Source organism: Salminus brasiliensis, chromosome 15 (assembly GCF_030463535.1).
Source record: "Salminus brasiliensis chromosome 15, fSalBra1.hap2, whole genome shotgun sequence".
In the NCBI taxonomy this organism is placed as follows: Eukaryota; Metazoa; Chordata; class Actinopteri; order Characiformes; family Bryconidae; genus Salminus; species Salminus brasiliensis.
The window spans coordinates 21,540,287-21,567,972 of NC_132892.1; the positions used below are offsets into that span (position 1 = coordinate 21,540,287).

At 40.7% G+C, this 27,686-nt stretch overlaps 2 protein-coding genes across 2 annotated transcripts; one reads left to right on the forward strand and one right to left on the reverse strand.

Annotated features, from left to right (window-relative positions):
* Positions 1–9: 9 nt before the first annotated feature.
* Positions 10–26,009, reverse strand: pdcd11 (programmed cell death 11). The gene is made up of 36 exons (XM_072657861.1): positions 25,918–26,009; positions 25,576–25,713; positions 24,043–24,183; positions 23,507–23,674; positions 22,259–22,417; positions 21,889–22,009; positions 20,264–20,439; positions 19,708–19,815; positions 18,719–18,928; positions 17,913–18,037; positions 17,618–17,678; positions 17,384–17,530; positions 16,393–16,644; positions 15,860–15,985; positions 15,456–15,650; positions 14,654–14,824; positions 14,295–14,508; positions 13,417–13,563; positions 13,036–13,148; positions 12,321–12,817; positions 11,712–11,774; positions 11,537–11,627; positions 11,022–11,111; positions 10,250–10,355; positions 9,455–9,632; positions 9,271–9,327; positions 8,614–8,736; positions 8,379–8,501; positions 7,162–7,333; positions 5,974–6,096; positions 5,678–5,821; positions 4,477–4,727; positions 3,306–3,474; positions 2,817–2,970; positions 2,242–2,407; positions 10–667 (listed from the first exon to the last, which is right to left on the reverse strand). The coding sequence occupies exons 2-36, from the start codon at positions 25,675–25,677 to the stop codon at positions 499–501; spliced, it is 5,412 nt and encodes a 1,803-aa protein (XP_072513962.1). The 5' UTR covers positions 25,678–25,713; positions 25,918–26,009; the 3' UTR covers positions 10–498.
* A 199-nt stretch (positions 26,010–26,208) lies between these two features.
* atp5md (ATP synthase membrane subunit k) lies at positions 26,209–27,682 on the forward strand. The gene is made up of 4 exons (XM_072656829.1): positions 26,209–26,279; positions 27,180–27,281; positions 27,404–27,499; positions 27,620–27,682. Exons 2-3 carry the CDS (start codon positions 27,195–27,197, stop codon positions 27,491–27,493), a joined length of 177 nt encoding a protein of 58 aa, XP_072512930.1. The 5' UTR covers positions 26,209–26,279; positions 27,180–27,194; the 3' UTR covers positions 27,494–27,499; positions 27,620–27,682.
* Positions 27,683–27,686: the final 4 nt, after the last annotated feature.

Consider the following 27,686-nt stretch of genomic DNA (forward strand, 5'->3'; position numbering starts at 1 on the left):
CAAACAGAGTTGGCAATTTTAACAGCATATGAATTTGTTTATTACAAAGTCTTTTAGTCATAACAGCACAATTCAACAGGTTGGGAAGGGCAAAATGCTAAAAAATATCATCATGATAATTAAAGACATTTTCACCAAATGCAATATTTTGACACCTCAGTAGCAGCAGATCTTAACCACTGCTATCCAAACACTGTCCCATACTTGGTACTTATTATTCAAAGGCTGCTGCACTCCACCCAGTTAAACATTCAAATATGCTCTTCGACATGAAATGTACAGTTGGGCAGTGTTTTTAGCTCTGGCGATATTTTGGAGCATATAAAAAAAATGCGCTTATCAAAATATTGTCCGATCTGCCACCTCCAAGTACAATTCATTTTCGTTCCATGTTCCAAGCAAACGGACTAGCTTCACGATTTTCGTTTGGTCCCTCGACTGGTTAAAGGAAACCTAAGAAACCTCAGTCCTTTTATCAGTGCCATCCCCAGTGTCTAGCTAGGTGGCCTCAGTCCCTTTAGCTTCCACGTAGTCCAAGGCTTTCTGCTTGACTGCCTGGATGCTCTCAGGTGTACCGTGCTGCTTCTCATAGTCCAAGTAGCGCTTGAAAAAGAACTTGATCTTCTTTACTGATGCACTTAGATGAATCACCCGGTCAAACAGGTCCCTGGAGGAGCACAGGAAGTAAATTAGATTTCACTGCAGAGCTGCTCCCACCCAGTTCAGTGCCCCCCCCCACCAATTGTATTTAACCTTGGCCTGCATTTCAATATCTCTGAAAGATTTAAATGTAGGTTTTCAGTCACTGGCCCCTGAAATCTTAACCTAGAAGAAACTATATTGAGTTATTGCAGATTCAAATTATTGGTGTATGTCAATCAGCCATAACATTTACGCCACCCCATCGATTAAATCAGCTCCACTTAACATATTGGAGCACTTTGTAGTTCTATAATTACAGACTGTAGTCCATCTGTTTCTCTGCATACCTCATTAGCCTTCTGTCATCCTGTTCTTTAATGCTCAGGACCCCATAGGACCACCACAGAGCAGGTAGTATTTGGGTGGTGGGTAATTCTCAGCACTGCAGGGACACTTACATGGCAGTCTTGAGTATGTTAGTAGAGTGTTGCGCTGGTATGAGTGGATCACCTCAAGTGTTTAAACACCTCAGCATTACTGCTAAACTAAGAACAGTCCAAGAACCAGAAATATCCAGCTAACAGCATCCTGTAAACCACTGATGAAGGACTAGAAGAAGAAGATGAGCATCACAAACTGTGCAGCAACAGATCTGCGAGGTTTAAAGAAGTGTCTAAGAGTGGACCGTGAGGAACACAGTGTTTAACACACTAGCACACCACTGCCACGTCAGTGTCACTGCAGCGTGTGGGGTCCGGACCATTGAAAAACAGGGTGAAAGGAGGCTAACAAAGTAAGCAGAGAAACAGATGGATACAGTCTATAATTATAGAACTACAAAGTGCTCCTGGATGGTGAGTGGAGCTGAAATGGACAAGGAACAGTAGGTGTAGAAACAATGAGGTAGTATTAATGTTATGACCTTGTATCTCCTTGTATCTGCTTTTTCACTTTTAGCCAGTGTGATTGACCGTTGTTCTTTACATTGTTTTAAAATTCATGATGAACAGACCAATAGAAATGCTCCAAAATGACTGTACATTAACTTCCATTGAAATTCTGTAAAATTTGCCATTTTGGAGATGGGAAAAACATCACATATCCACACACCTCCTTGTCTTAAAATGTAGCCAGTGTAGAAACTGTTTTTTCTCTGGAACTGTGAGGCTAAAAAGTAATGGGTTGATTTGCATGGCACTACTTACACCCCTAAAATCATTACACACTTGACTCAACCCTTGTTGAGTATACTGAAATAGCTATGCTTGTGTTTTCCTTTTGCAAAGAAAGTATGCCATATAGCACCAGGAACATCATTTAGATATTTGTAACTACATAAATTACCCACCCAGAAAAGTGTGAGATGATTTAGACCTGCAGTTTCCACAGTGCTAACCTGTACTCTGATTACTTGTTAGCTATATTAGCCTCATAGCACCTGTTCGAATCTTGGACTTTACCATGGCTTGGCTGGATGGCTTCATTTGGTGTAAGGTGAATACTGTAAATTGTATAAAAACTTGACTACTGACTAAGCCACAACTACAGCTACCCATCCCACATTTAAGTGCCTTAAACCTCGTAGTGCAACCAACACACCTGACGTCCTTCTGGGAGCCGTGTTTCACCATCAGGTCTATGAAGACAGACCACAGATCTGTGCGTTTGGGGTAGCTGGCGAGAACCTTGTCAAACATGGCTCTGCCTCGATCCTTGCTGCCATACTGAAACTCCAGCCGGGCAAATCTGGTGATCAAGTCCACATCTGTAAAGCATAGAGGGATAAAAACTGACAGTCTGTAGAGTAGACAGAAAGTAGAGCTAGAAGACCGGTGCAACATACTATAATGGACAAAAGTATTGGGACACCTGTTCAGTCACGGTTTCTTTGTTGAAGTAACAGTCTCTACTGTCCAGAGAATATTTTCTGCTTAGGCATAGTGCCAATAGGTTCATATTTATCTGCTCCAAAGAGTGCTATTCTATTCTGTGTGCGCACATTTGCACATTTGTCTAAGCAATGCATGCAACTTATAATAGCTGAATGCATCCATTAGGTATAGACATATAGTGTGCATAAATATATGAAAACAGCCTAAATATAACATTGCTTGGTTGCCATGGTAGCTTGGCCTGAGGGTATAGCTAGAATGCAGTTTGTTAGAAGAACTCACGGTCTTTGTTGGAAAGGCTCTGGAGCGCTCTCTGGAGGAGAACATTGGCGGCATCACTCTGTCCCTGACGCAGCAAGAAGGAGCCATAACTTTGCCACACTGCCTTCTCCTGTCTGAAGCGTTTCACCATGTTCTTATACAGGCTCTCTGCCTCCTGTACACAAACATACAAAACAATTTTTTTATAAGAACATTTGTTAACTAAATAACTTGGGTAGTCAGTTGGTCCTAAGTACGTAACCTAAATCCAAACTATTTAACCAGCCTTGTAAATCAGTACACACACACAAAAAAATATACTACCCTTAAATACAGGAAACTGAACCCTAGAATAAAGTTTGCATGAGGTGCTAAAGTACCTTAATCAGGACCTGACTGCACACTAGAACTTAGGGGGCCCAAGTCTACATCAAGCTACATCATACGCTGAACTTCTACTAGCTCCCTGGGTCTGCAGATGGATGACATCGAGCAAATCTAGGGTCTCACCTTCATCTTGTCGGACTTGGCGTAAATGTCTGCCAGCTGCTGGTAGACAGGCATGGGTTCGCAGTACTGAACAGCTCGCTCAAACACTTTCTGCAGGCTCTCCTCGGTGCCGTACATGTTCTCCAGGTTCAGCAGTGCCACCCACACATTCAGCTTCTCCTGCTCCTCCCTACACAGCACAGAAGGGGATTACACACATTCCAACAGTGAAACTAAACACAAATGGCTACAGACTCTGGACAAAAAACTTTGGATCAACAAACAAAATATTGTTGATACCCAGGATCACAGTAGGATAGTTGTTCTAGACTCCTTGAGGAAGGGAAAAAATGCTCTCAAAATCTGGAGTTCATATTATTCAGCTATATTATTCTAAGGTTCTGTATTCAGTGACCGCTATCAAGCTTAAGTTTGCTAAATGTACTATAATAAAATAAACAAAAACAAACTGACCTGCATACATATTTCATTATTTTAATTTAATTTAATACAGGGTTGTAAATAGGCATGTAAAACCGCCTCCAAGCATTCGCAACCTTAACCAGTCACATTTTTTAAGGGCCCTATTTTACTGATTTTTTAGGCAAGCTGTCAACCGCTCTCCGTGCAGCTTGATTTAGGGCGTGGCTGTGGATCTTTGTAAGAATTGGAAAAGTATGTCTTGTGCGACTCAAAAGTGCAAAAGTCTCTTGATTAATCATGGGTGTGTTTTGGGCGTAACGTGCTATAAACTAATCAGCGTGTCACTTCACATTCCCTTTAACAGCCAGGTGTGGTCTGTGGTCATGACGGCTTGCTGAAGCGGTGGAGTGCATCGCTCCTAGAATAACGTTTTATTTTGTATTCTGTTTATTTTGTATTCTATTAATTTTGTTCTGTTTGCTGTTGATGTAGAGGTTTGCAAGAACTGTTGCTATTTAAATGACGCAGGCTGAAGGTGTGAAAATAGACAATGTTGGCGGGGTGCGAGATAGCAATGAGCATCGCGATGCGCCCTGCGTAGGGTGTAGGATACGCCCAAAAGAGAAAAATGGCTGATAATCAAAAGTGCCCTAACACACAAACAGGGACTAATTTTTCTTCACAACTGTTTCTTTTTTCTAAAGCACAAAAATTAACCCACTTTTCTTATGACACTGCCAGTACTCTCAACACACACACCCACACACACCTGAAGGAGATGGTTTTGATGGCTCTTTCAGCCACGGCGCGAGCCTGCTCGATCTGTGTGGCCTGCAGGTGGAAGGCCATGTACTGCAGCCAGAGCAGCGAGCTGTCAGGCGATGAGAGGAGCAGACGCTCGAACGCTCCAGAACTCTCTGGACGAGCTGAGGGGTCCATTAGCTCCGCCTCCAAACGACTTAAACTCTGCTCCGCATCCTTGCGCTCCTGCTCCAACTCCCGGCGAGACTTTTTCGCTGGCTAGATGGGGGAAAGAAGGTGAATGAAGGGAAGAGAAGAGTTTTAGTTTTCAATCATTTGTAAAAGAAAAATCATTCATATGAGATGAAATTAAATTGTTTGATTACAGAGACAAACAATTATTTTTTGTAGAAATTTTCCCTTCCACATGCTCATTCTCAAAATCTGTATAAGTATAAAAACCGGGATTTATACTCAAGTGTGCAGTATAAATTGTGCTACTCATTTTTATTAGAATTTATCTTCCAGATCATACAGCTTTCGCTGTTTCTATGGGCTATTCTAGGTATTTTACATTTGCTGCGTTTAGCTGACGCTCTTATACAGATCGACTTACAAAATTACCTGTATCACAGAGGTGGGCTAACACAGTGGAGTCTTGCCCAAGGACTCTTATTGGTGTGGTGTAGCACAGCACAGTCACCCAGACCGGGAATGGAACCCCAGTCTCCCACATGGTGTGGTAGCACACTGGCAGGTAGTTGTGTTCCGCAATATACAGTTATACAGTTAGTTTCGCCACGCAAACTGATTAGTTGAGAAGCGCACAAATCGTGTTATTCACATTACCAATGAGTAATTTTTAGAGTTGAATAACAGACACGGAACATAAGGGGTTAAAGTAGTACTGCACTTCCAATGAGCTTTTAAATTAGTTTTCAATTGACAATCATCAAGTAAAGTATTATTACCCAAACTACTCAAACGCTCGACTACCCAACAGGAGGAAACATGCTGCTAACATTACACATTCTGAGTGAGATTTACTACACACTAAATGTGTTACAGCATCTGATTGGATTTGTTCTTTATATCCTATCCAAAAGTTCTGCAGATATCGACCCAGTAACAACACTGTGGATCAGTACCATCTTTATGAGCTATTATATACAAATCATTTTGCTTGGTGCAACTATTCCTTTATATAGGTAGGTGTGTGTGTGTGTCACCTTGCTCTGACTGTCCTGCTCGTCATCACTGGACTCGTACGTGTTTTCAGCAGCGGTTGCAGGTTTGAGGGAGTTCAGCTCCGTGTCCCAGGAGAAAGTAGAGGCTACCTGCAGCCTGCCACGCTTTCCTGCCTCCCTTTTTCCCTACACACAACATACAACCACAACATAAGAACAGCAGCATTCCATCGGCATTAGAATTCCCACTTTGGCACAGAACCAGCTTTCACACAAATCCAGCGCAGTCCAAAGAAAAGCTAATTAAGGTTTGGCTGACATTTTATGACGTAGCTCACCTTTTTATTTTCTTCTGGCGTCTCCTCTTCTCTAAAATACACATCCACTCCGCTGTCGAGGTCGTCGGCCTGTGATTTCTTCTCCTTTTCCTTCTTTGGCTTTTTCTTTTCCCCAGCTTCCTCCTATTTAGATAAAAATGTCACTTCAGCCTTCAGAAGTCATTAACCTCTTTCCACAGCCCCCTAGTGGCCAATGGAAACTGACAGGTTGAATGTATTATTTTTTGTTTTTTACATACAAATAAATAAAGATCAAACTGTCGTCGTATAAAAACATCATACGCATAAAAAAAGTTGACTTTATGCACTCAGCGTACAAGAGTACAACATTGCTATCTAGAAGCCTGCATTTAAAATGAACACAAAAAAACCCAGTATCTTTACATGTAAAAAATGAACATTGAATCGTCACAGTATTACAAAACATAATGGTACTTTGATATATTTTCTTACACCCCTACTTCAAACACTACATTCTCCTGCCTGTGCAACATGATTTAAATGCATAAAGTCACTCTGGATATGAGCATCAGCCAAATACCACAATATGAATGGATACACCATGGTTGGTCCCCCACAGTAAGTGCTTCCATTTAGAGCACAGTTTAGAGGTGTAAGCACTTCTTATTGTTTATCTTTCCCCAATCAGAAAACCAAGGAAGCAAGGATATAAAAAAAAAACAAACTACATTTTAACCATCTATTGGTCCATTCATTTTGGCATCTTTCAAACAATGTATAAACCTGCCAGATTCACATTACATTTTTATTTATTTATTCATTTTTAATAGATCGTGCAGGAATTATGTGCTTTCGTGTACAAAATTGTTGTGTTTATTTTTTTTTTCTTCAAAACTGGAGCAATGTTATCAAATTGTGGTCAAATTTCACGTCATTATGCTCTGGATCATTTCCTGCAGAACCGATCAAATCAAATAATTGATGTTTATGGTATTTAACAGACACCCTTTTTCAGAGGGACTTACATGTGAATCATGATACACAGGTACGAGAACGTAGTATAAGGGGTCTTCAGGAACTTTTATTGGTGTAGCGTGGTGTTCTTGCCTGGCCAGGGAACTGAACCCCATGGAGAAGGCGGTGTTATTACCCACTTTACGACATCAACCAATCATAGTGAGGTCAGATTTTCATGCCTAGTTTAAACAAAGACACACAAACACCCACCTGCTTGCTCTCAGAGATCTTGCGTTTCCTCTTTGCGAGGTTCTTGCAATACTCCTCTTTTTTTGTTTGCTTCTGACGCTGAGGGAGCCCAAGGGATTCTGGGAGCACATCAGCATTTCCAGTGTCCTCTGGGAGCAGGGAGAGGGCCACATGGTTGTTCTCTGTGTCAACACTGAGCATGAACACAAACCAAACCTCATGGTTATTCCCAAGCTACGGAAACTATGACTACTACACATGACAGTAAGACATACACACACACACACACACGCAAAGCACTTTGGTAGTAACACGTTCGTTCTGCTCTATATACACACTTGCATAATCCTTTTTCAACCTCAAATGTTTTATTGTAATTATACCATAGTTTTATAGAGATTTATTGGGCTTTCAGAGACAAAAAAAAAAAATTATTAATAAGAACATTTATGTACATCCATTTATCAAAATGCTGCTGCATTAAAGTGGACTTCCTACATTAACTGGGTTTTTGTGGAGGTGGAACATCAGTGTGGTTTCTTGTTTGTGATGGGAATGTTTAGTTTTTTGTAGACTCATGAAGTCAGAGATTTATTTGGAGCGTCATTATCTGGAGATACTGACACTTATAGAATGCCTATCAGCGAACCTCACTGCGAGGTGGGAAATAACTGTGGCATAACAGTAAATAATAAATTATTAAATGATCCATTTATAGTAATTTGTCAATTTACCTGCCTTGAGATTTAATCACCACTTTATAAATACAGAGGATTCAACTATAATAAATCTATTACTACACATATTAAAATGACTAGCTTTTAATCTCTAACTACTACTACCACCACCACCTTATTAGTAGGGATAAATCTGAATTAACAAATAGCCAAATAATGTATTCGTAAGGCAGAACCTCTTCACACTCGCCGTTTTCAAGCCATTAGGCTAGGAGCTGTTTGAATGAGGTGAGCTATGAGATGAGATGAGGCGAGGTGAGCTGTAGCCTTGTAGCCTTAGGATCCCTCCCAAACACCTCTTTTCTTTCTTCAGATATAGATATATCAAATATTTTGTATGAATACATACATTTGACAGTATGCGCATGTCTACACATTATACAGCATTTTATATTATATTTATTTATCTACACCAAAACTGGTAGCTTAAGACCTCTTAAGGTTTTTGTAGATTTGAGGATTTACTGTGTAGATTTACTGTGTGTATATACAAAGTCTTACTGGAGAATTTTGACGGTGAGTAGTGCATTCTGGGGGATGTGCTCGACGAACATTTTGCAATCAGTCACATAGTAGCTGGTGGCGTGTCGGAACAGGACTCTTCCTGTGATTGCTCTTGATAACCTTCAATAAATGAACAAAGTTAGTGTTGTCACTCAGGTTTGTAAGAAGAAACAAAGAAAACCGTAATTATTTGACTTATACAGAAAACCAACAACAAAAACAACTTTAGTACCTCACAAATACGCCCTGTTCTCCCACGTTCTGTACATAGCCTCGGATGGTCTGCCCCGCCTGCAGCTCAGAGATGGAGTTAATGTCCACGTCTTTAACTGGCATGCCCTTCCCAGCATGGATCCTGTGGAGTTTTAATATAAAAAGTAGTGGAAAAAACACTGATTTCTTGTAATGCAAAGCAAAAACTATTAAGTTTAGTAATTTATCAAATTGACCAGTATTGTTCAAATAAAAATCAAACCCGGGTATCAAACCCACAACCCTCTCACTAATTGCAACATTTATACAAAAACTAGGTATTTTAAGTCACTGGGCATCTAAAACAGCTCTGACCCATCACACATGGAATCCACAAGACCTCTGAAGGCATCCTGTGGCATCTGGCACCAATATGTTAAGTGCTGCAATTTGTGAGCATTGGGCACGCATGGTCCTTTCGCTAGTTTAGGGGTCGTCCTTTCTTTGGAGCACTTTTGGTATGTACTGACCGCTGAATAAAGCGGCAACACCCTACAAGACCAGCCTGATGTTTTGGAGATGTTCTGACGGAGTCGTCTAGCTATCATCTAGCTTTATCTTTTCATTTATTTACTGAAAACTATGAGTTTCATTTAAACAAGAAGATCAGGACGGAGCCCTGAATGCTGTAATGTACCTGGACAGACGCAGGGACACGCGGAAGCGTCCATTTTCTTCCTCGATAACACAGCATCTGAAAGAGACACACAGGGTAAACCAAAAACAAATGACTTGGTCTGAAGACCTTCTGAAATTGACTGAAATTGTCTGTATCTAGTCTGGGAAGGACTCCATTATTTATCAAACACAAACACACGTACCTGACCACCTGGCCTTCTTTGTACTCTTCCAGTGGGTTTTCTGTGTACATGTCCGACAGATCGGTTATGGAAGCGAAGCCAGTCTTCCCAAATGGCAGCTTCAGTGCCAGTCCCATTCGGGGAGTGATTTTCAGAATCGTTCCCATGGTAACAGTTCCTGGCTCGAACTTGTGCACCCCTGCAGTTACAGGGCACACAGGAAACACAGTAGGTGACTCGAGGGAAGAACTTGTGGGGTTTGTGACTCAGCAGAGAGTTGTGTGTGTGTGTGTGTGTGTGTGTGTGTGTGTGTGTGTGTGTGTGTGTGTGTGTGTGTGTGTGTGTGTGTGTGCGCGTGTGTGTGTTTTCCCGTCACATCAGAAACGAACATCGCTTCAAAATCAATGAAGTCAACTATTTAAAAAACATAAGATTTTCAGAATTCTTGCTTTTGCTGAGTTTTTCTTGCAGGGAAGAAAAAAAAAAAAGTTTCATACACTGAGCTACAAACAAGGATCTGACTGGGTGAACACGATGTGTCTGAACTGATTGAAGTTCAACTCTGCTTAGCTTTCTCTACCAATCTTTCAAATCTGACGCTCCGGACGGATCATGCACTGCACGGCTACGTCCGACACAAGCAACAATGCCTTTTATTTAACATAACATTTTACTTGTTTTGCTCACAGGACCTCGGCAGGACATGGTATGTTTCAGCACTTGAGAGTAATTACAGCTCATCACAACATCACAACATCTTAAAGATATAGAGAAAAATATAGAGAACTGAACTCAAACATGTGCTTCAAAGGTTACCTGTAAGGGATAGAATGAGGCGCTCTGGCTTTTTGGTGCTTATGCCGACAACTTTTGCGGTGATGCACTGACCACATTTGAAGAGCTTCTGTGGGTGATTCGCTTCCTAGAACACAAAGTAAGGGAAAAGGATGAGCTTCACACAGATCAGTTCTTGGAGCTCGATATATAAACTTAGTTTAGGCACTGATACTGTGTCCCCTTGCTAGTATTTAGGGACACCACTTGAAATTAATTAATTTAGCTACTTAAAGTAGCACCCATTGCTGATCCAGAGGTGCAAGTGCACACACAGCCTGCCCCTGTAGAGAAGCATGGTCAATAGAATAGGACTCTTTAGAGTAGATAAACAAGAACATTTTGACACCCTGCCTAATGCCAGCATTAAGCCTGTGGGACTGTTTTCTGGAATGATGGCTGGTGCTCCATCCAAAAGTTATGGGATCCTTTGGGGAGTTGGAGAGGAGGTGGGGTGGTGATCATCCAACATCCTGACTTTACTAACTCTCTTACAGCAATGCTAGAAAATCCATCAGAAAGCTTTTCCTGGACCTTAGGGGCAGTTACTCAAACAAAAGCAGGATAAACTCATTCAGAAAAACCAAAATGAGCAGATGTCCCAATACTTTTGTCCATACAGCATATTATTTAATAACAATTATTGTTACCCGCCCAAATAATATAACTATACAAGACATGCAAGTAAAACACAGTAGAAATGACTGGTCAACCTTGGAGCAGGAGAAAGGACAGAAGAAGCGTATTCACTCACTCGAGGTCTCCTGATCATGGCCAGTAGCTCTGCTGTTCCTTCGATGCCAGGAGACACAGAGAGCTCCAGACAGGTCTTCTGTGGTATGTACTGTAAAAATAGCGACAGCTGTAAGTGCACAACGTGCCAGAAGAACAAGACATACTCTCACACACTGGCCCATATTCATGTACGGTTGTGTATGGTCCGATCTGAGGGGCATACGCCAATTGCACCGATGCGGTTGCATCTTTGGCATATCGGCATCCGGATGGAGTGGGTTTAAATGTGTATGGAAATGTATTAGTACTGACATTAACTGTAATTATTGCAGTTTTTTTTAAATAATGGTAATAATAATAATAATAATAATAATAATAATAGTAGCAGCAGCAGTAGTATTTTATTTACAGGCTTTCTTGTCCACAAACAGCACCCAAATCTCTGCTACATGTCATAGGACTTGAATCAGATGTGGACCAGTTCAGGCATTTTTCCATTCATGCATTATTTGCAGATTCACAGGAAGCCCTTACTTTAGACACAAAGCACGTGATTTCATCTCCAGGTTTGTAGTTTTCCAGTTCAGGTTCACTCTTCATCTCTTGGACATCCACATCCAGTTTACTGAAACAGTCAACAGACAACATCTACTAATCGGCTCTTCAGTGAAAACATGGCACACAGTTGCTAGCACTCGCTGCTCTGTACCTGGGGAGAAGTGTGAGTTCCGGCATGGAGAAAGTAAAGTTGGGATGACTGAAGGGGAGGAAGCTGTGGAGCAAACAGGAAAAAAGGTGATCAGCAATTTACACACGTTAATGAAAGAAAAACCCACAATGGTCACAGAAATAACTTGAATCTGAAAAGTAATAATAAATAAAATTCTGTTCCTGTGACTATAGTTGCACATATTATTCAGAAATTTAAGATCCATGAGACTGTAGCCAGCCTCCCTGGACGTGGCTGCAGGAGGAAAACTGATGACCAATCAAATAACTATTGCACTTTTAGGTTTTTGCTTAAACCTACAGTTTTGTACCGAATATGTAAACCTTTATTTACAGTTATCAAAATAAAAAAATGAATTTTAATTCTCAAACTTTTTCAAAATAAAAATTGTTTAGATTAATCAAATCAGACAAAAATAATTGGTAGATTAATCGATAGAAAAATATCCTTTAGCAGTAGGCTAACTCATGGGGTATGGGTGAAACAGCCTCACAGCTTTGGTCAGAAAACACTGACATGTCTTGGCTAACGGGACAATTGTGTATACTGTGCCTGAATCAATCTGAAAATACAGTGAATCAGACTTACTTGTGGCCCCGGACTTCTCGACCACCGATAACCCTTGCCTTGACTTCAGTGCCGACCTTAAGAGATGACGTCGGGAAGCTGCCCAATTTTGGCTCCTCCCGAATTTCAGAGACGTGGATACTCCCGGATATCCCGTCCTTCAAATCCACGAGTACATGTGTGGGTTTGATTGTTCTGATCTTGGCCATCACAATGTCCCCAATGCTGTAACTGTGCTTGGGCCCCATGCTCTCGGATGTCGTGCGATGCCGTGTGGTCATGAGTCGACTAGCTACGGCTACGAGAGCTTGTCCGCCAAGCTCCCTGCATTTCGGCTTGATTACGGTCACAGTCAGGCTGCTGCCCACCGTCAGTTTTTCTGACTCAAAGCGGAAAGTTTCGTTTAAGTGGGTCGTTGTGGAAACCACGGTCAAGTGACCGGTGTCCTCCAGTGAAAGGATGGCAAAGTCTTTGTCCACGTATTGGACTGTGGCAGTGTGCTGAGAGCCTTTCTCCAACTAGAGAAATACAAAACAACAAAAAAAACATTTCAATTAAGAGAGTGTGATATCAAATACACTATTTGGCCAAATGACCTGTTCAGTGATTGACAGCACATACGAGGACACTCACGGAGATCAATTCTATGCATGTTAAACACATTTGGTGAAACTGATGAATTGTGATTACACACGTTACTGGATTTAGAAGTAACTGTGTTTTGACCTTTACTCACCATTTTCTTCTTTGTTGTGAGCGCCGGCAGAAGGGACACATGCACTCGAGGGGTCAGAAGGTCAACATGCAACACCACAGCAGTGACCTGGCAGCCAGGGGTGGTGTTCACACCTACAAGAGGCAAACATTTTACACACAAATTTGAGGAAAAGAACCTTAAGCTTCTTAATAGAGCTTAAAGAAGCTTAAAAACAATAACAACAATATAAATATTCATAATAAAAATGTTCAAAAATGACTTCAGACTTAGTGACTGATATTATTTGAAGGGGGAAATGCAATGGAAAGCAAGCAAAGGACAAAACTTCAGGGCAAGTGTTTGTGTCTAAAGCTGAAAACACTGATGGGAATAAGACAAGTGACATGGGTGAATTCTGACCTGTTGTGTGGTACAAAGAGGCCAGCACTGGGACATTGCTAAACTGATCTGAGGTCAGGCTGACTGAGCCATCCTCTGCGGTGTCTCCAACAGTCATTTTTAGTTTATCCCCCAACGATACGGAGGAGAGCTGCTGTAGCAGGTCATCTAGAAAGAAAAGAAAAGACAGACATAGGACTTTCAGTACTACACTCTATTTGCACAGTTAAATGGCTCCTTCTGGTACTATAAATAACCCTTATTGGCCAAAAACCAGTTTAACTGTTTAAGCAAACAATATTTTAAAAGATTTCTGCGATACACAATATTTTTGCAATATATTACGATACCACACAGATAGGACGCACCAGTATAGGCAGATTTTAAACACTGATATTCAAATCCACACCAAGTACAATAATGTATGTATTTTAATCAAATATCCACTGCACTCCATCTAATTAAACAGGACTAATTATGCTTTTTGTAATGAAATATACAGTTGAAAAAGCATAGTGTATCTTCATAAAATATTGTTATTAATTAATATTATTTATTTATTTATTTTAATATATTGACCCTCAAAGGAATAAACACTGTTCTTTTTGATTGAACAAAAGATTGATTAAAATAATTACAGGGAAAAATATGTATCTTAAAAATAAATAAATAAATAAGAAAGTTGCTTTTGAGGTGAATCGCTGACCACAAATATTAGCTGAAAGTCAGCCAAAACCAATAGCGATCGATTTTTCCATCTCTAATGGATACACTTCAGTATGTGGAACGTACTGTAACACTTATGACACGGAAAAACACTACACACAGTAAACGCAGTGTTTAAAAGGAAACATGCAAAACTCCTTGAAGCCGTTAGTGTGTGGTCACTGCTCTCCTACCTCTAGAGGTCTTCATTTCATGGGCGGCTTTCCTCTCGCTCTGACCCTGGAACAGCCTGGCCTGGGCATCTTCCTCTGAGGAGCTTACCTCAGACACCTTCAGGCTAACCAGAAATCTGTGTTTCTGCTCATCCAGGTTAGTCACCTTCGCCAGCACGGTCTGACCTACCTGGAACAAACCTGCGACGTCTGCGACGAACTTATCGCTCATGGCCTAGAGAGGGGGTTAGATACATAGTTCACATTTGTTTACATCTACAGAGATGCATCTAGCTCTAGCATGGAGCTTTACTGGCTAACCAGTAACACCAGCACAAATGAGTAAAGGAGACCAACAAACAAATCTAAAGGCTACTCACAGCTGTAGGGGCCAGGCCAAAGAGGTTGTGAGGGAAGCTGACAAACACTCCATAGGGCATGATGTCCTTCACCCAGCCCACCATAATCATCCCCACCTGCAGCTCGGAAAAGGACTTCACAACGTCACCCGAACTCAAAGCTTCTAATAGCATGGGCTTCTTACTGAGAGTCTGTGAGAAGAGCAATTAAGGAGCAGGAGCCGATTGGAAGAGGTTTCAGACAACAAATGCTTGGAGGGAAGGAGTCACATGGAGAGGCCGATGCACACATGGGTATTAGGGCTGGCTGAAAATATATCAATACAGCATTCAACACTGATCACTGGCATTTTCTCAATTTTTTTGCAGATCTTCTTAATTCTGCCTTTAAAATGTATTTGCATTTCAGATAATATCCACAGGTTTTACATCAACATGTTCAGAATTATCCCAGCTCTATTTATATTTAACCTAGTGTGAACTAGAGCACTGTGTAAAGAGATAGTCGGACCTCAAACCTGAAAAATGAAAGGTTCAACCAAACCAAGACTAGCTTTAGCGACAGCTAAACTTCTACCTCCTCATTTAAAAGATAAAAGGTGAACAAAATGGATCATCATGACAAATGTATGGATTCTAGAGTTCTGAGTTTCCCCACGACTATATAACATGTTCCTCACATGTTGAAGAAGCGTGGATCCAGTCTAAGAGAGTGTGTGATCAGATTCAGACTTTTTTCTGTATGCCTGTTTTTTGTGTGTGTTGATAGAAGAAACTTTGATATGTATACTAACTGACAGCACATGACAATGTGAGAGGATACAATGCCTTGCTTGGTCTTGTTGAGACACATGACATTAGAGATTGTGTCTCCTTCCTGTAGTCCCTCCCACAGCAAAGGCCAATTGGTTGTATGGTCCGAGAGATGCACCATGGGAAGCAGAGCTGGAACCTCCTCTGGGAGGATGGACACCTCAAGGCCGGTCAGGTCTTTCTTCAGCACTACGGCTTCTACTTTCTGAAAAAGCAAAAGGACACAGTAAAGTGGGAGACTTGACCTGAGTAACAGTTATCTGTCTCATATCCATATGTTTTGGGGTGTGGGTGTGTGGGTGTGTGTGTGTGTGTGTGTGTGTGTGTTAGTGAGTGATGATGCTGACTTCGACCTGTCTAGGAGTTTGTGCCTGAAATCAATCAACCACAGAAGATGTTTTAAAAACACTTTACCTTTCCAACTTCAAAGCCAAACTTGGCAGTCTGGACCTGTTCTACATCTCCTTGGGTCACTGCTTTGAAGGAAAGGACCAGTTTCTCAATTTCAGCATCACACCTCAGCACTTTGGCCTTTACCACCTGCTCAACAAACACAACAAGAGGAAAAACAAACATTAATACAAACATCATTAAACATCATTATTCCCATGCAAACTATCAGGAATCTCAGAGAAAATGATATTTCCTAAGCCCTGTAACATTAAGTATGTGAAGCCCCTTTCAACCATGCACTTTTAGTTTAGGAGGAATTTAGTTTTAATAATGCTAAAGGTTTTCATGAGACATTTGGAAGGGAAAAAAGAAATATGTTTTTTTGTACATAATTCAGAAATTAAGGAAAGCCTTTTTTCATTTGGAGGACACATGCGGTTATGCTTAAACGGCATCACAGTAAAATACAGAAGAAAAAAAAAAAAAGTTGTGGATCTCTAGGGAAACAGTACGAGCATTTTTAGGGATAAGATGCACCACAGGGATTTACAGACCTGTCCAACATAAAAAAGGCTCTGTGGATTGATCATGGAATCCGCGGTCAGCTCCTGCTGAGGAACCAGGCCCTTGACGTCGCCATAAAAGCGCACAATGCAGCCAAAGTCCTTCACGCAGACAATGAAGCCATGGGAGACTAGGCCCACGCGGGCATCTGTGTATGAGGCGAAGACAGGGAGGGGTGACTCGATCATAGCTTTCTTCCTGGTCAGGATGATCTTCTTATTCTTAAGATCCACTGATAAAACCTGGAGACAGAGACAGAAACACAGATAGATGGGCAGGTTAACATACTGTTGGTATGTTTAAATCAGTAGTTTGTGAGACTACACCACTTCCAGGTTTATGAGACTACACCAATCTGGCGGCATCACATAGACTGTTAACAGCCAAATAAGATGGGACTAATATAGAAACTTATTCAGGTCAAACAAATCTGCCCAAAGAGTTCAAAAGAGGGGAAATGACGAATTTATGGTCTTTTTCTAAATATCCTGACAGGTAAAATTATTGAATTAAAAAAAAAAAAAAAAAAAAAGTCAGACTACAGATAGAATTTGGCATATTTTGCCATCAAACAGTTGCCACAGCCACAATTCAAATATGTAGAGTTTACAATATGTTTAAAAGCTCAGACTCTGTCTCAAGATAATCAAGTTGTGAATATGATTATTTATTAATCTATATTTTGCATCAAAATTATGTAAATCAAAAGAGGGGGAAAAAAGGCTAAAAACATTAGATGCCACTACATGTTTTATTCCCCTTGAAAACATGACGATGACGAAAATGCTCGATTCTCAGAACACAGCAGAAGTTAAAGTGATGAGGAAAAATACATTAAAAAACAATGTAGCAATGTAGTCCCAAAAAACATGGAATTCACTGCCATGGATGACCAAATATTCTGTTGTTAAGGATGTTGGATTTCACAGGCAGTGTAGATACAGAGTATGATAACGGTATTTTAAACGACTGAAAACTCACCCTGCATTTGACCTTCATGCCCACTTTGAACTTCTTTTCTGGGTTGGTGAGGGTGACATCAGCCAGGTGAATTCTAGGAACCATTCCTTTAATGTGGTTGGAAATCTTCACATGCATGCCGTATTTCTCCAGACTCTGTACTGTGCACTGAGAACACACAACCAAACTCAGTCAAATTCCAAAATCCACACATACTGCTATTCCAAACACAGCAGGAAATTCTGCATCCCTCACCTCAACAAGCTGCCCCTCTTTAATATCCTGGTAGCTGAAGAAGGTCGTTTCAATGGTGCGCCTAAAAGACAAGGAAAGGCAAGTCAATAATAATAATAAATAAAAAAAACGTACTTGCTATAAATCCATGTCCATGGAAACCAGCTAAGCTACGAATCCAGACTGTTACAGTTAAACATCATAAAAGCGATGGGGATGTGGAGACAAAGTGTTTTTCCATTCTCATCATCTGGTATACAGATGCACTACAAACTCAACTGCACACTCACTACATAGTACATAACTATATACTCACTTGCGCAGTGTTGCTAGATGGATCTGCTCCATTGGGCTGTAGTCTGTAATTCTCAGGGTGTGCTGAGGCTGGGCGAGCAGTCGATTGGGGTTAAACTCTTCATTGGGCTCCTTCATTTGGTTTTTCTAGAACAACAATGATGCAATGAAAGTAAAATCAAGCAGATTTCTGGTGAGATGACAGAACCTTGAGAAAAGACTGTGACAAACCTACAGCAACATTTGTGTGAAGTCCAGGTTTCTAACAGTAGCGAGATTTCTTTAGGCTTCAGGTTAACAACAAACATCCCTACTGATGTTTTGTATGGAATTTAAAAAGAAATATTTTTGCCAAAAAAAAAAAATTACACAACTGTCTCCATAACCCAAATGTAGGTGACCAGCCAAGAGCTGCTCAGTGTTCTTTGATGTTGTACTGGAGCTACGAGGCTGATGTACTCATGCAATTTGTCTCAAACTAGGTTAAGTCGATCTTTTTAAATGTATACTTTATATGGTTACTTAAAACAAATCATAAAAATATTGGCAAAATTCAAGCTCCATGTTGGCTACAACCTGGAAGAAGCGAGTGGAGACACGGCTAAACACTAAAGGCTACAAGCAGAGCTTATCTTTTTTATTTCGAAGTGTTACATTCTGAAGAAAAATAACAGGGTTGTAAATAGGCTTGCTGAACAACATCTGAGCATTTTACACCACAACCAAAGTCATACACTTAATTACACATCTTACATAGTAAAATACTCTTTATAATTAAAAACAAAACAAAAACAAACAAAAAAGCAGAGCAATTGTGGTTTCACTTACGTGTACAAAGGCAGCAGCTCCATCAGGCAGCTCCATAATGGCTCCAGAGTGGTGATGTACAGCGGTCATTATACAACATTCTATCACTGCTCCTACACGGTCACTTGTTGCAGTATCCAACACATCGCTACTTGGTGGCAGGAGGTGGCTACGCAAAGAAAGGCCCACCTGGCGAGTGGAGGGTTCCACGTAGATAATGCGAGCTTTTACCTGGAAATGAGTGTGGAACTGATATGGTCAAAGATTTCACCACAATACCTTTTTAAATAAAAACTTTTAACTGTGATTACTGTGCCTCGGTGATCACGGTCATGTAAGCACCGCTATTGCAGCCGTTATTGCCCTTTAACTTCAAGTTAACTTGATAACGGCTAATGATTTTAAGGCTGTGGGTTCGATACCCACATTTCACTAAGCTGCCACTGTTTGGCCCTTGAGGCTTGGGCTGCTCCAAGGGTGCCGTAGCATGGCTGACCCTGCACTCTTACCCTGGCTTTATGAGGGCTCAGTGGTTAGAGCTCTGGATTATTGATTATTATTGGTCCACTATGCGGTCACTGTTTGGCCCTTGAACAGTGATAATTCTTTCCCTACTGTAGAACACTAATGCTCGCTAAATCTAACAGCACATTATCTAATAGCTGGATTAGTAGAGCAGTGGTGAACCGCTGGTATAAAATAAAACCTGAACTTGGATAAACATAAGCTGTATGGACAAAAGTATTAGGACACCTGCTAATTCACTGGCTTTTGTAGCTGTCTCAGCTTTTCCAAGTCTTTTAATAGACTTAGGAGATTTTGTTGTAGAGATTTGATTGCACTCAGCGACAAGAGCATTTCTGAAGTCAGGATGTTGGATGATCACCACCCCACCTCATCCTCAACTCCCCAAAGTATCCCAAAAGTACAAAAAAAAAAACAACAAAAAAAACCCCACTTATTCTAAAGTAAGAACAACGTTTACTTCTTAGTAATTTGCAAAGTCTTACCTCGTCACCTTCACTGTACTTTGATGCTTTGTCTGGGTCGATGTGCATAAAGTCCACTGTGCCGTTGTAAGCAGAGAAGAACGTCACAATCAGTCCGTGAAGAGTTACCTACATACGCAGAACACAAACACAAGCAATGGTTCTGACATAGTCAAGACAAGTCATGTCTTCTGATTATTTTGGACGTTTATAGTGACTTTTTCCCTCTCTAGTACGTCAATAACAGACAACTAAAGGCCTACTTATTCCTAACAGACCTTTAGTCCAGGCTTGAAATCAACATTAGCATTGGTATTGAAGTACACCAGACCCAGAGCTCCACTTGTGTGGATTTACGAACCGATGTCAGTCATAAGTCATTTTTACATGACCACCTCCAATATAACTCTTTGAACTAAACAGTCTGTTTGTTTCTATGCTTTTCAAACTGATATTTTAAAATGATATCTGTTCAGATAGATGGTTACATAGCTAGACAGAGGTCCCCAAACATTTGAATAGTACTGCATAATTATTTGCATAATAATTTGGCTGTTTAATCTTTAAATATCCTTACCTTCTTCACGCGAGCTTGGACTAGTAGTCCGGGGACTAGGTTGCTCAGCATCCAGCCTTGCTGGGTCCCAGCACAGGCTTGACTGACCGCTGTAGGGTCCACAGAGACACGAACCACTCGACCTTCATTCTTCACCTCCGTCACCAGAACCGTCACATACTGTCCCACCATCAGCTCTGCGAAAGAAATATCATCATGACCTAATGCATTTTGAAAGCAGCGTGTGAAGAAAAAAATTAAATAAATAAATAAAATCTCACAAACAATGTTTACTGTAGCAACAACTGAACAACATGAATGGATGGATCCACGTTAAAGGTGTCCTAGAATGGAAAACTATTTTTCTTGGCCTAGCTAAATAATGAGAGTTGGGAAGGAACATACCATAAACCTCAAACACTGTTGGCTGCAAAATAGGCCAATTCCAAAACCCCAAAACTTATGTTTACACCCCCATGCACACAGTCCACTGGCAGCAGCCTTTCGATGGTAAATGCAATATGAGAAAAATGAAAGCAAGGCAGACCAAAGAAGGGAGGAGATGACTGCATGAAGGAAGCGGGGAGCTATGGCCAGGCATGTCGGAATAGCAGTTAAAAGGCCGGGAACTAGAACTGGGCCAACCAAGAGGGGCAGAATGGCTGACTGGTGGAAGCCTGGGTAGCAAGCAGATACTTGGCTAATAGCCAACCGGCTTCAATCTCTTAATCTAGCTAACTGCACACCACAGCCGAGAAGACAGTAACACTATCGGGTAAGACTCAATAATAATTATAAAAATATAATAATAATAATAATAAAATAAACTTAATAAAAAGGATTACAAACAGTTAATGTTTCTTACAGAAAGTTTAAGTCAGATTCATGACCGTTCACAGCTCTGCTCTTAAAGTGATGGTGTCCTATTGTCCTTGTGAAACTGAACAAATCCCAAATTTGGCGAATGTCAAAAAATTGTGAAAAACTGCATAAGTAGATTTTAAAAGAACATTTCTTCTTAAGAACAGTTGGTGAATAAGGCCCAATGTTGTTGTTAAGTTCTAAGATAAGCTATACTAGGTTCCTGTGTGCTGTCTTGGTGAAAACCAGTCAATAACAGCAGTGCTTACAGGAAGGCGTTTTCAAAACTGTGCCCTATTTACTTTATAGGACACTACTTTAGGGTTCAGCTATTTTGTAGTGATGTCAAAGCATAGTGCCAAATTTTCAAGGCACTGTAACAATCGCACAATGCACTGTACTATACTGTATAGTCTGCAAACGTGCGCCATGGAATACCCATAATCCTTCTCTGAGGAAGACAGCAGAGAGCTCATACACATAACAAGGTGTCTATACTCGATCTCTACCTCACTCAACGCTGTTCCCTAGAATACAGTGGCCTGAATTTTTCTAGGCTTTCTAGGCTACTTCTGACCAAAACCTTAGACACTGGCTCTACAACACCCTCTGGTGGAGTAAAAAGAGTTCACACATAGAAGAACATGACAATAGAGAGAGAAGCTCATTAGCATAAAAAAAATACTTCTTTACTTTCATGACTAACTGAACATTCTGACTCATCCTCATGACTTCTGTGATGATGATGATGATGATGATGATTATTATTTAATTGCTCTTTTTACCTTGTTTGGAAGACTTGGCTTCTTCCGCTTTGTCTTTAGGCAAAAAGGCTTTGGTTCCAGAGACTCCAAGGTCTATGAGGAAACCATGGTCCTCAACACTCTCCACACAACCACCAAGAGTCTGCAGTTTACACAGAATTAAAAAGTTACAACGGAAAATGTGCAACACAACACAACTAGGATCTACAACTGAATCACTAACAATTTACAACTGAATTATTTACAAAAGTTGAATCTGTAACTTTAATGGAGTAGATGGCTTATTATTTTAAGTAATCCTGGACCATCTTCATTGGTCCACTTGTCATCAGATGTTCACTCAAAGTAAAGAACAGGCATTTTCAAAAGGTGTTAAACTTCAAACCCGTACCATGCCAGCTTTCAGAGACCTGGAGCTGAGCTCCTTGTTGACCTCTTTAGGGTTGATGGAGACTTTGACACTGACAAAGCCCTCTTTGGATGAGCCCAAGGACGACACCACGCATCTGACCAGCTGGCCCGGCACAAGGAGGCGGGAGGAAGATACAGTCTGTACACAAAAACAAAAACAAAAATTCACAATGTGGCGTTTTTTTATGCACATCTGCAGCACACTATAACGCAAGGTCACTCTTGTAGTATAGTATAACTGCACTTTATAATGATTTATTTCATTTTACTTTGCTTTTATCCAAATATATTATACAAATAGAATTATTATCCCCTCACTGACCTCATCCTTACCCTCAGATCAAAACCTAAACTTCTTTAGGGAGGATTTTGTAATGTGGTGCTTTCTGTAAGTCAGAACGTCCTACCAACAGTTCTATTTAAGCAGCAGTAACTGGAACTGGAAGCATATTCTACGGCAGGGCATTTTTAAAATCGTGAGAATGCTGGCATTACCTGCCAAATGACTAAAATGGCCTTCCAGATGTCACAAACAACAAATACTTAGAGTAAATATTGACATTTTAATATTTATATTTGCACACTACATTTTGAACAGATCCAACATCCAGACCCTTCCCTCCATCTACGCTAGTGCAGCACAGTTTTGGAATGTTTTGGTAGGTAGGTAGATAGATAGAGAGATAGGTGGGTAAGTGTTTGGGTGGGTGTTTGGCAAGCTAGCTAGATAAGGAGACATTACAAACACAGGCATTTTCACTAGATTTTCCAGAAGCCAATGATCCAACATGTCATAATATTCATATAACAATATTTCAAAGATTGGAGTAACATAAATTAAACTGGACAGATTTAATCTATTTCAGGTAATTATGACATGGTAAATGAGAACAGGGCATATTTTCTTTTTGTATCAAACACTAATCAAAAACTAACATTTACTTAAATTGCACGCCCTGCGTAGCGGATACTGCACATGCCCACACTGCTATAGCAAGCCTGAAACGACATACTGCAGCCCTATCCTACACAGTGCATATTTTACAAGCACAGGCCAACCAAAGCATCTCATTTTGTGCAACTGCTCCATGTAAAATGTCCACTGTGCCCTTGTCTTGTAACGCAACACCACAGCAAGAACTCAGATCCTATTTGTAGCTAGAACTCTGTCCAGGGAAAACTAGAGCCATGCACTACCACCACAATGTTGTCTTGCTGCGTCAGTTACCTCCAGATCACCGCCGGAGTCCAGCTTCTGACTGAGTAGCTCGTTGTAGGTGTCAGAGACGCTGGAGATGGGCAGGTAACCTTTGAGGCCGCTGGGGAGCCCCAGAACAAACTCAAAGTCTGAAACCTCCCTCACACAGCCAAGCATTACAGTGCCAACCTTCAGATTCTAAAAGAGGAACAAAAAAAGGAATCTGTGGTGAGACACAACTGAAGTCATTTCATAGATAAAAGGTATAAATGGGATAAAAGGTATTAGAAGTATTTATAAACCGAATTATTCAAAAGATTAAATCACACTTGCAAATACTTGGGGAAAAACTACCATCAGGCACTTTGAGCAGAAATATTCCTTTAAGTTTAATCCAAGACTAACATATGGAAACACTCTATTTGTTTACACGCTATTTTAATATTAATATTATATCACAGGTTTTCCAGGAATTGAAGCTCTACTGGAAGCACCAGATTTGGCCAGAGAAAGAGAGAAGAATTAACAGAGTCGAAAGAATAAACAGCAGTTCTGTCAGCTTTTACCTTTAAATGCAGGATGTTCACATCAGTGGAAGTGTTCAGTTTGAGACTGCCGTCATCCACCTTCTTCCCTTCATCTTTAGCAGCCTTCCTATGTTCTGGTTTACTGACTTCCTTTTTCTTCTTTTTGGCTGGCTCTCGAACCTGAAAGGCATGTGTGACAATGATTAACATCTGGGCATCTTCTAAGTGAAAGCAATAACCCACCAGAAAAGACAAGCAGCATCAGAAAAAAGGGTCATTAAGGGGAACAGGACGAAGCTGCTGTTCCTGCAAAAATGTACTCTTGGAGAAAGAAAACTATAGGATGTGTATTCATTAAAGTAGAGTGGGGTAATATATCCTCAGCTCTGGAATACTGCAATATTGTTTTTAAAATGTTAGCTATATTTTTAGCTACGTAAATGACAGACTGATGAATTTGGATGCCAAGCGGCTCCTTTCTAAACTTTTGAAATTCTATTTTTTTGCTCTTCGCTCATGGCAAGCAGGACCAGAAAGTTAAATGCAATAAGTAATTTGCTTTCTTATTTTGAGTGCTCATAAATAAATTAAATTATAATAATTAAAAACAATGAACAGTAGCATGCAAGCTTGCCTATAACTTTGTGGTATAACTTTATGAGAGGAAAACAGAACAGAACATTAAAGCAACCTGTGTCAGTTTTGTTAAGTACTACTGAGCATTAGTTTTACATGTAGAAGTTGGGTACTGAAAGTACTACTGGTGTTTCTCAATGATCATATGGTCATCCAAATGTTATGTCATTGTCTGACTATAAAACCAACCACAAAACCACATGGAAAGGGAGTTTCGGCAGGGTTTCTAAAGTATGAAGATGCTTATAGTTCTTCAGTGTCTTGTAAAAACCTGGTTCTTTAACTTTTTGCCACAATGTGAATCTGGCAGTTGTTCTTTACATTGTCTCAGAATTTGATGATGTATGTACAAATAGAAATGTTCAAGAGTGACTTGAACAAAAATATTATAATGTATGTCATTTTATTTTGTTATAAATATCTGTACATTAAACATGAATGTAATTTTTTGATTTTTCTTTCTACAGGAAATTTGGCATCTTGGAAATTTAAGGTCAACTTGGTATCGGTTCTCCTTATTTGAGTACTCGGGTCAATTCAATTCTAATTTATTTGTGTAGAGCTTTTTACGACTGACATGGTCAGAAAGCAGCTTTACAGGAATCCAGTAACAGGACCAGAAATCAACAGCTCATAAGACATGAACATAAACCCCCTGGTTAGAAAGCCACATGCTGCAGTGGCAAAGACCAAAACTCCTGGAGGAAGAAACCCTCGGAGGAACCAAGACTGGTTCCAAATATTTAAGAATCGCTGACATAGAGCACAAGAACACTTATACATTTATTAATACTGACTTAAACATTAGCTGACACCATGATATCATGGGATGCTTGCTTATTGCACAGAGAAGAGAATTGCACCAACTTAAATGGCAGCTTCGTCTTCAGTATTACCACCACCATCACCACCACCATCACCACCATAATCACTCACCTCAAAAAGATTGTCCACCTCTATACGAGGCTTTGCAGTTTTAGGATCAGAGCCCTTTTTGCTTGAGCCACCACGAGGAAAATCCTCCTCCATCGACGCCATGATTCAGAAGGTGTTATTATTAGACAGCTAATAAATCTACAGGAATGAAACCCGAGAAATAAGGGGAGATTAGAGCAGAATACTGCACACATAACAACGTGAAACCCGCCTCCATTAATCCAGATCTTTGAAACCCACATTACTAACGTTGTGTTTAAGAGGCATCGTGTTTACAACCGCTACACTCCAGAGTTTACACTATCGTTGAAAAGATAACGTGTAATTTCACGATTCACTTACATTCTCAAACCTGATGAGTGTTGCTTGCTCTGATTTGTCCACCCTCACCTAAAGAAACTCACATGTTCTCCTCAAAACACGCCATGTTTGCGACCCGGAAACACACCCCACTGCAGGCGAGCTTTAACGCTCAACACGAGTGGGACGCAAACCACCAATAAGAGAAACGAATGGGCTTGATTGACGTTACCGTGATCCAAACGGACGTTCCCTTGCGAAAACGGACGCCCGCGGTAGCCAATCAGCGTGCCGTATTTCAGCCGTTCTCGACGTAGGCGGGACATCCTTTCCAACGCTCACTTGCTTTAGAGCTTCAGCTTGAAGGGCAATCAGTCCAGCAGGAGAAGGCTTACGGTTTTAAGGTAAGGAGGTTTTTTTTTTTTCCTTCACTAAAACCCAATTCCAGTATGTCTGCTTCGGCTTTCTGCGCGGAAAAGTGTGTGAAATGTGATCCCTGAGCGAAAGTGTGCATTTGCATGGTCGGTGTCTCCTCCTGTGTAGGGAACGTTAGCTAGCTAGCTAGCTGCGCCAGTTAGCCTCGGAGACCGACTGATTTAGGGTCCGGTTTACTCCTCTGTTCCACTCCAGGGGCTGAATTCTCCATATCTACATGCTCTGAAGACTAAATTTGCCTTACTTTTACTCCTCATGCAATGTTTGGCCTACCAACCCTGCGCAAAGCAAACGCTGCTAGCTTTACATGACAGAAACCTGCTGGCGTGTTGAACTCTGGCTAGCTATTGGTGCTGAAGGTGGCCCAGTGTCCACTTCATCTGCCCTTTTACATACAGCAAAGGCTAGCACTATATTTATTAGGATGTGACCCTGGAAAACACTGCACCCACTGTCTTATCCTGGGTGATTTGGCTAATTCTCAGTTATCATGTTTCACTGTTTTGCTCACGATCCCAAAGCTCCTAAAAACCCTGAATCATAAAATGAATGAAAGGTTACAGTGGTCAGTTATGAGACTTAAGGTCAAAATAACTGGCTCATTCATGGATGGCCACACCTTTAGCTCGATAACAAAGATATCAAGGTAACCTTGACATCATGATGTCTAAAGTTTGCTTCTTTCATTTTGCCCTGGTAGTTCAGTAGTAGTAGATTTCACACAAAAAAGTGAAGGTTTGGTGAGACATGTGTACCTACTAACTTGACATAGAGGCTGGGATCTCTGCAGGAAGGAGTCTCTATACTGTTCTATACTCTATAAATATTCTTTATACAGTGTGCATCATCTCATACTTCTTCTGTTTCAGCATTGAGATATAACCATGGGAGGACACGACGCTGGAACGCAGCACCAGTTCACTGGTATCGCCAAGTACTTCAATGCATACACCATAACAGGAAGGAGGAATGTAAGTCACTGCCTTTTATACCCTTTGATAATTCCCAGGAAGAGGTGCTGGTGGTGTTTTTATGAAGTCTGAAGTGTTTGCAGCGTTTACTGGATGCTGTTTTCTTTAACTTTTCTCTTCAGTGCGTGTTGGCCACATATGCCAGCATTGCTGCCATCGTCCTCTTTTTTAAGCTGAAGCCCAAGAAGCAGAAGGCTGTAACTGCAAGTTAATTTAAAGTAAGTTACTTCACACTTTCATTAAGTCTTTAAAGCAAGGCTAAGAATGTCACATACAGGCATAAGGAAATATTACTTTGTCACTAATACTCTAATGTTTTCTCTTTCACTCTCTTGCAGGATATCCTATGATTCCACTGGTTGTCGTCTTGATGTTATGAATAAAACTTGCACAAAACTCAATCAT